The 9,272-nt window shown below is 44.8% G+C and overlaps 1 protein-coding gene and 1 pseudogene across 1 annotated transcript; one reads left to right on the top strand and one right to left on the bottom strand.

The window, feature by feature from the left end:
• On the top strand, nt 1–2,928 carry LOC130195881 (zona pellucida sperm-binding protein 3-like). Its single transcript, XM_056417636.1, has 6 exons — nt 1–913; nt 1,207–1,325; nt 1,519–1,622; nt 2,353–2,530; nt 2,613–2,730; nt 2,842–2,928. Exons 1-6 carry the CDS (start codon nt 488–490, stop codon nt 2,926–2,928), a joined length of 1,032 nt encoding a protein of 343 aa, XP_056273611.1. The 5' UTR covers nt 1–487.
• A 1,706-nt stretch (nt 2,929–4,634) lies between these two features.
• On the bottom strand, nt 4,635–8,716 carry LOC130195880 (E3 ubiquitin-protein ligase TRIM39-like; annotated as a pseudogene).
• Nucleotides 8,717–9,272: the final 556 nt, after the last annotated feature.

The following is a 9,272-nucleotide window of genomic DNA, read 5'->3' as shown; positions in this document are numbered from 1 at the left end:
TTGCAAGTCATGTCTAAAATGTATGTGCTTATGTGCTAAGGTGTTTTTTTCCTGCTCCCACACTGTACCCCTCTCGGGGCATAGTCGGGGGGTTGGTGTTTTTTCTCGCCTTCTTCCCTCATGTTATGCTGTAATCTTTCATCCACCCTTTCTTGTAATTTCGATGCTTTTGTACCTGTACTCTGGCAAACGACAAATAAATATATCAATCAATCAATCAATCAATCAAAAACACACTGTTATATGGTGAATAAGCATTGTATTTCAGTGTAAAAATAAAAGTTAAATTCAACAACGTCTGTGGACTCGACACAGATCAGATGTAAGGGTTTGGCATGAAGTGCAGGTGCGTCTCGTCAGGTGAACGAGGCCCAGCTGCGGAGCAATCAAATCAATCAGAAAGTGGGCGGAGCCAAACACTACAAAAGAGCCCTCTGCGCCACAGAGAGCGTCTCAAGCACAGGAAGCGCATCAGAACCTCCTCAGCATGGCCTTCTCCGTCCCGATCGTCCTCGTCCTCGTCTGCGGCGCCTTCTCGGTGGCGGCGCTGGACTTCAAGTGGAACGCTCATCCTGCGTCCGGCCGCTTCGGACACCCGCCCACCGCCTCCCCCCAGGAGAAGCGGTCTTTCGGCGAGCCGATGTCTTGGCAGTATCCGACGCCGCCGACAGAGGAGGAGCCTCAGTTCCCTCCGGCCTTCGAGCAGAAGGTTCCGAAGCCGGTCGACAGCATCAGCGCCGTCTGCGGCGAGAACTCCGTCTGGGTGGAGGCCAACAAAGACCTGCTGGGCATCGGAAAACCGGTCCAGGCTGCAGAGGTCTCCCTGGGAGGGTGCCCCGCCATCGGGGAGGATCCCGACGCCGATGTCCTGATCTTCGAGTCGAAACTGCACGGGTGTGGCAGCCAGCTGGAGGTGAGGGATTAATGTGATGCTTACACCTTCAAAGTCTGGTTGAGGATCAAAGAATAAATGATCAACATATTCAGAGTATTGACTGGCTGATGTGAGATGAGGTTTTGTCTGTTTCCACCTGAGTCTAATGCTCTTAGCTCCCTTTTTGGTCTCCACCAACTGGTCTTTAACTCGGCATGCCTGCTAGCTAGTAGAGCAGGTGGTGTACAGTCACTTCATCAGAGCAAGACAAAGTAAATGTGCTGTAAAAAGGTTGGAGTTGTGAGTTAATGTTCCAGTAACTTTCCTTTCAGATGGTGGACGACTCGTTCATCTACACCTTCACGCTGCTCTACACTCCCACCCCTCTCGGGGGCAGCGACATCGTCCGAACCGAAGACGTCGCGGTCGACATCCAGTGTCACTACCAGAGGTCAGATGTTCTAAAAATGTAAACTGTACGCTGATGACGTGTTAATGCTGGTGAACTATATTACACCTCGTTGGATAGTACTCTAGTACTTCCATTTCATGCTACCTTTAGTTAATGGGTTACCGAGCCATCTGTCCTTAAAGGCTTCTTTAAGTCAAGGAACATGGAAGAGTTTCATGTTGTCTCTGTTCAGGAAGCACGATGTGAGCAGCTGGGTCCTGACGCCGACCTTGAGTCCCTTCAGTGTCGTGAAAACCGACCAGGAGAGTCTCCACTTCTCCATCAAGCTCTTGACTGGTGGGTGGTGCATTTCTCTTGAGGGTAGATGCTACATGTCAGGAGGGTGAACCCAGACACTTAACCCAGTTTGCACAATTTTGAATATCTGACATTGTGTTAAATGACTCATAATCCAGGATTACTACTGCAGATTTACTACCGTTTTAAAATGTACACTAGTGCTAAAAGGTTTGGGGTCATCCAGACAATGTGGTGTTTTTCCATAAACACTCACACTTTTATTTATCAAATGAATCCAAAATATTGATTAGTTTAGAATGATGTTTATTTTAAATATTAATGTAGTTCTTCTTGAGGCTCAAAGGAAGGCCAGTTTTATAGCTTCTCGCAACGGCGTAACTGTTTTCAGCTGCGCTCAAATAAAAAGGGTTTTCAAGGGTGTTCTACCCCTCCGCTAGTCTTCTAAGGCGATAACACAATGTACCATTAGAACCCTGTAGATGGGCCTCTACACACTATGTAGAGACTTCATTACACCAGAGAATAGTCATGGACACATTAACTATGTAGAAAGTTTATGATTAATTTAATGTTATCTCTATTGACAAACAGTCCTTTGAAAATAATGCATTTCAATGCAATTCAACTTCTGAACGGTAGTGTAAACGTTCTTCTAACTTCAAACCGTTCAGCTGGATCTGTAATGACGAGCTACATTTGATGAACCTCGTGTTTTATTCAGTGAGCCGTTGTTTCCTGTAAGTTAAGTGAACGCTCTGCCCCTCAGACGACTGGCGGTCCGCTCGGCCGTCCCCGGTGTACCTGATGGGCGACATGATGAAGTTCGAGGTGTCGGTCAAACAGTTTTACCACGTCCCCCTCAGAGTGACGGTGGACAGCTGCGTGGCCACGGTGGCCGCCAACGTCGACACCGTCCCTCGCTACGTCTTCCTGGGAAACAACGGGCAAGTTGTTTGTTGTGAGTCTTCCCTCCACCGCGGTGCGTTCGGGCGTCTCGCCGGTCTAATTGTCCCGTGTTGCCTTCAGGTGTCTGTTTGACAGCCAGCTGACCGGCTCCAGCTCTCGATTCCTGCCCCGCTCGCAGAACGACAAGCTGCAGTTTCAGGTGGAGGCGTTCAGGTTCCAGCAGGAAGACAACGGCGTGGTGAGACTCGCTCGCGGCAACGCACTTCCTGTTCTGACTTTCAACCACAAGTTGTCCTGGTTCTTCAAGAGTTTCCCTGGCGCCAACTTTCCTGAACACTTGTGTCTTTAGATCTACATCAGCTGCAATGTGAGGGCGACCTCGGCAGCGTCGCCCGTCGATGGCACCAACAAGGCCTGTTCCTTCGCCAACGGGTGAGCCTCGTCTGCTGAAAGCCCTTCGCCCGCTCCACGGGCTCTTTGACTTACTCGTGTAGATCTCACCGAGTTCTGTTCTGTGGCAGAAAAACTAACTTATATAATTTTAGTGGTAATTTCAAATGGAAACCACTGTTCATGGATCTTAAATCTATCGGACAAAGTTAATGATTTAATGAGCCATTTTCAGTTTAGTGTACCAGCTGTGTTCTTGGACTTGCATGGCTTAGTCTTTGAGACCAGCAGATGCTACTGGCAGGATCAACCAGGTAGCCTTCCCCATGAAGGGTTGTTTGGGAGTTTCTCCTGATCCGATGGGAGGTTCTGTACAGATTGTAAACTCCGAGACACATTTGTGAGAGTGGGCTGTACAAAATAAGTTGCAAGTTAATGTAAAGTCTAGAGTGCAATGACCATCAAGCCAGTACCCCTGACAGGTACACATTGTAAAAGTCCGAGCTGTTGATTGACAGGTGGAGGGAAGCCAGTGGAAGCCATCTGGCCTGTAGCTGCTGTGACTCTGACTGTGACGGACGCAGCCGGACTCGCCAGACAATAAAAGGTTAGTGGGTGGACTCAACAGTAACCTGGATCTACTCCACCTAATGCCGTGTGTGTAAAAATGTTTTGTAGTATTAAGGGACTGCTGTTCATTTGTAACCCTTGCCAACAAGCGCACTATGTTAATGTTCATGCTAATTGGTGTAAATCCTTTAATTTAAGATGTTCCTTTGATAACCTTGTGTTCTCTGTGCTGCAGGACCTCAGTGGGAACATGAAGCAGCAGTTGGGCCAATCACAGTGAAGGAGAGACCTCTGTAGAGACCATAAGAACTGTTGATATGAATAAAGCTCTTCATCGTCTGAAACCTGTTTGTTGTGAAGCTTGAAACCAAGCAGGGGATTTAAAAGTAGAACTGAATCTGAAATGTTTTTTATTTAAAGGGTTTCTACTGACTTCACCAAATCAATTGGTTAATTGAGTTGTGTCTCAATCCAGTTGAAAAATAAATATGCAGTTAGATTGAAAATTGGGATACTCATTTGGAACAACTAATTTTGTACTTAAAGTTTTAGTTCTATTGGCAGAAAGTACAATTCTTTGGGAGTATATTTGCAAGTGTTTATACTTTGTAACTTGAGAGACCAACAGTCTGCAGAAGTGGAACATGTTATGCACTTACAGCGTGGGTAAAACATAGTGAGACATTATCATGAAAGATTTTAAAGTCTAATCCAAATGTGTTCTTTGAAATGCACATTTTCATTAAAGTTGAGCAGAAGTCTCCCTGAGGGCTGTCCCCAGAGTTCCCTCATACTTTGATTTTTACCGTGATCTGCTGTTTGTCTCCCGCTGAGATCCAGTCTCTTGTAGCATTAGCTTAGATAACGTTACAGACTGGTTTCCTCTAAACAGACCAGAGATTTGTCTGACACTACAAAACGTTGCACATGGAAGGTTCTTTTGTTCTGCTCCCTCAGAGGCTTTAATTGGTAGGAAATGAGCTTCTCGGTCAAGAAAAATTTAAGACTGGTGATGCTATGAGCTTTGTTTTCTGGTGGCAAACACATGATGCTGTTCATGCTTCAGGTGTCTCCAGGATCTCATTTTGACTTAATGTGCACAGACTCTCAATGTGAAACCAATGCGCTGTTGCATCTGGTAAATATGAGTCAGCAGCAGTGTGACTCTTCAGAGGGAAACATTCAATGAAAATAACGAAAAATGTCCTGTTTAAACCCAAAGGGTCGGTTCTTCTCAGTGTGTTTGACAGGAGTGATCAGAGGAGCAGCGTTTTTAGCACAAGCAATACCACATGGACCAAAGAATGGGAAGAGTTTCTCAGAAGCAGCAGCCAGTAAAGGAGTAGATAAGAGCTGCAGCATCTACGTCATAGGAGACCAGACCCTCCTCATAATCCACCAACACCCCCACCTTCTGAGGCCGAGACCTCAGAGACACGGACTGGAGGGTCAGCAAGAGCTGAGTACTCATTTTCATTCATCAAACATATCGTCCAGAAACCTTTCTGAGGAGACGCTGTGATGACTCCCTTCCTGTTGATGGACTCTCTCACCACTCCTAATTCCCACTCAGGGTTCCCTTCAACCTGAACCTCGTAGTAAGATCTTCCTGAAGAGAAACTCTGCTTTGCTACGACATTACACCATCGATCAAATCTCTCTGGGTTGTTTGGATGATTCTTCTTTCCATTACCAAGTTTAACTTGTTTTCCATCATCAGACAGGATGAGTTCAGGATGTGCTGAATAAGGATCGAGAGTCACATCCACTGCAGACCGCTGGACCCTCTTCATCTCGCCCTCAAACAGCTTCTTCATCTGATTGCTGAGCGTCTCCTCCAGCTGCTTCACAGCTCTCATCACTGTCCCCTCATAGGAAGGTGGACGGACTCTGACTCCGGTCCAGTTCTTGGTGGGTGGAGCAGCCTTCAGGGTCCTGAGGCTCTGGAGGAGGTGGAGGTGGTCTTCAGAGCGTGAGAGCTGCTTCACCTCAGTGCTTCTCTTCTCCAGCTCACAGAGTTCCTGTTCCAGCTCTTGGATGAAGCCTTCAGCCTGTTTCTCTGTGTTTCTGTGCTTCTCTTTGATCGTGAGGATGAGCTCGGCCTGGCTTCTCTCAACAGACTCCTTCAGAGCGGTCAAGACCTGAACACCACCTGCTATCTCTCTGTCTGCTTGTTCCTCACTGAGCTGCACCGAGTGTTTGAGCTCCTGAATCTTCAGGCGTCTCTTCTGGATCATCTCCTTGGTTTCAGCCTCAGTCTTCTTCATCTTGGCCTTCTTTCCTTCATATCCTTCTACAAGAGGAACAACATGGTGGTTCTTGTGGTCTAGAACAGTGCAGAGCATGCAGACACACGTCAGGTCGGTCTGACAGAACAGCTCCAGAGGTTTATCTTGATGCTTCAGACACATCCTGCCTTCCAGGTTCTCCACGGGGTCCATCAGCCGATGTCTCTTCAGACCTGGTCTTGTCAGGTGAGGCTCCAGGTGAGTCTCACAGTAGGACTCCAGACACACCAGGCAGGACTCCAGGGCCTTCCGTTTGGTTCCAGTGCAGACGTCACAGGGAACTTCTCCTGGTTTGGCAGCTTGTTGCTCTGAGCTGCTGCTGCTGGCCTCCATGTTGAGCTGCCTGTCTGAACTGAGCAGCCATCTCAGAGATGAAGGTGTTGACCTTCAGCTCAGGTCTGCTGGAGAAACGCTGGTTACAGTTGGGACACTGATAGGGGACATTGACGTTCCAGTGTCGAGTGATGCAGGCTTTACAGAAGTTGTGTCCACATGGTATGGTGACTGGATGAGTGAACACATCCAGACAGATGGAGCACAGGAACTGATCCTCAGTCAGCTGACAGCTGGCAGCAGACATGTCTACAGTCTGAGGACAACACAAAGAAGAGAAAAGAAAAAGAGCTTAGAAGACGAAAGCACAGTCAACTCCTCTGACGGTACAATAGAGCCAAGTTGATCATGAGTTTTATAAAAGAGTGATCTCTAACCTCCCCTTCCTCTTTAAGATCCTTGAGAAAGTGGTCGCAAATCAGTTGTGTGACTTTCTACATCATAATAGTTTATTTGAGGAATTTCAGTCAGGATTTAGAAAGCACCACAGCACTGGTGAAAATTACAAACTACCTCCTAATGGCAGCAGATAGAGGACTCCTCTCTGTACTGGTCTTGTTAGACCTTAGTGCTGATAGAGGACTCATCTCTGTACTGGTCTTGTTAGACCTTAGTGCTGATAGAGGACTCATCTCTGGACTGGTCTAGTTAGACCTTAGTGCTGATAGAGGACTCATCTCTGTACTGGTCTTGTTTGACCTTAGTCCTGATAGAGGACTCATCTCTGTACTGGTCTTGTTAGACCTTAGTGCTGATAGAGGACTCATCTCTGGACTGGTCTAGTTAGACCTTAGTGCTGATAGAGGACTCATCTCTGTACTGGTCTTGTTAGACCTTAGTGCTGATAGAGGACTCATCTCTGGACTGGTCTAGTTAGACCTTAGTCCTGATAGAGGACTCATCTCTGTACTGGTCTTGTTAGACCTTAGTCCTGATAGAGGACTCATCTCTGGACTGGTCTAGTTAGACCTTAGTGCTGATAGAGGACTCATCTCTGTACTGGTCTAGTTAGACCTTAGTGCTGATAGAGGACTCATCTCTGTCCTGGTCTAGTTAGACCTTAGTGCTGCGTTCGACACTATTGACCATCCTGTTACAGAGACTGGAGCAGTCGATTGGCATTTCAGGCACCGCACTAAGATGGTTTGAATCCTATTCATCAGATCGATCTCAATTAGAATTTGTACTCCATAAACTTTCATTGCTATGCAGATGATACTCAACTATATCTATCGATAAAATCAGAGGAGACCAAACAACTCAGTAAAATTCAAGCATGTCTTAAAGACATAACAACATGGATGACCTGCAACTTCTTGATGTGAAACAGACAAAACCGAAGTAATTTTACTCGGCCCTGAAGTTTCAAGTTTCAAGTTTCAAGTTTTTATTGTCACATCCCCTTTTATACAAGTATAATCGGTTCGTGAAATTCTTATGTGCAAAACACCCGACAGCAGTAGCAGACTAAAAAAAGAATAAGAATGAGAATAAACTATACAATATCCACACAAAAAAAAGAAGAAAGTATTAACAATATATATATAAAACAATGTAATAGAATATACATCATGGCAATATATATATATATAAAACAATGTAATAAAATATACACTTTTTTGAGACTATATATATATATATATGTATATACATACAATATATATATACAATATATATATATATAAACAATGTAATAAAATATACACCATGGCCATAGATATTCACAGAATATGTTCTGGTGTGTAGTGTTAATGAACACCTCAGAGATCAATGATCTGGTGATGTGGTTTCTGTAAACGGCATTGCTCTAGCATCCAACACCACTGTGAAGAATCTTTGTTATCTTTGATCGGGACTTGTCCTTTAACTCCATGTGAAGAACATCTCAAGGACTGCATTCTTTCATTTACGTAACATTTCAAAAATCAGGCACATCTTGCCTCAAAAAGATGCAGAAAAATTGGTTCAGGTGTTTGTTACTTCTAGACTGAATTACTGCAACTCCTTATTATCAGGCTGCTCTAATAAGTCTCTTAAGTCAACTCCTTATTATCAGGCTGCTCTATAAGTCTCTTAGGTCCCTCCAGTTGATCCAGAATGCTGCAGCTCGTGTTCTCACTAAACTAAGAAAAGAGATCACATCACTCCTGCATTAGCTGCTCTTCACTGGCTCCACTGACTGTGGTTGTTGAGTAAAAGCCGCTGTATTCAGTTGAATTTTTCTTAAGAGAGAAACAGAGAGACGTGTCTCGATGTCTCTGACTCACTTTACTTAAACTTCAGGAAGTGACCTTTAGACTCTTCCTCCTCTCAGTGGCCCGTCGCCAAGAGGGAGCGTGGAGGAAGTAATCACAACCTGAACTTAACGGAAACTATGAATACAACAATATGAAAATACTCCATTCCAAGTAAAAGTCCTGCATTTAAAATGACTTAAGTTTCATTAGTCTTAGCCAAATGTACTTAAAGTATGAAAAATAAATGTTAATGTTTGAACTTAATGTGGACCAAATATTTAGTGAGTGTCTTCAGTCTTCGTAGAACAGTGGACTCACCTGTGTTTGTCAGAGTTTCTGTTGTTGTTGTTGTTGAGAAAGAGCTTCTGGATTCAGTTGAACGTTTCTTTAGTGAAACAGAGAGACGTGTCTGACTGCAGCTCTGCTGTCTCAGACTCACTTTACTTTCACTTCTGGAAAAGTGACTCAGCAGTTCTCTTTCAGTGTTGCTCCTCCTCTCAGTGGGGGAGGGGTGGAGGAAGTAATCAGATCCTGAACTGAAGGAGAAGTACGAGTGTCACTGTAATAATACTCCCCGACAACATTGTTACCTTCGCATTGAAAATGCGGAAGGTAATGTTTTGATCGCCGTGTATTTATTTATTTATTTGTATGCGTGTTACTCGCATAACTCAAAAAGTATTAAACCGAATCGCATACAATTTGGTGGGATGATTAGTTATTATCCGGGGACCATTTGATTAGATTTTGGGATTGATTGGGCCAAAGGTCAAGGTCATACAAATGTTTAAATCTTCTTTTTACCATAGCGAAGTAAATTTGTATCCAATTGGCATGCAACTAATGCCAAAATCTTCATAATTCAATGCCCAATCTTGTGATATGCGAAGGTATGCACTCTACCGATTGCCCGTTCTAGTTTCAGGTAAGTGGTGAGTTGTGTTGAAGCTGTCATTATAAGT

This window comes from Pseudoliparis swirei, chromosome 6 (genome assembly GCF_029220125.1).
Source record: "Pseudoliparis swirei isolate HS2019 ecotype Mariana Trench chromosome 6, NWPU_hadal_v1, whole genome shotgun sequence".
Taxonomy (NCBI): domain Eukaryota; kingdom Metazoa; phylum Chordata; class Actinopteri; order Perciformes; family Liparidae; genus Pseudoliparis; species Pseudoliparis swirei.
This window is presented reverse-complemented; position numbering and strand designations above follow the sequence as displayed.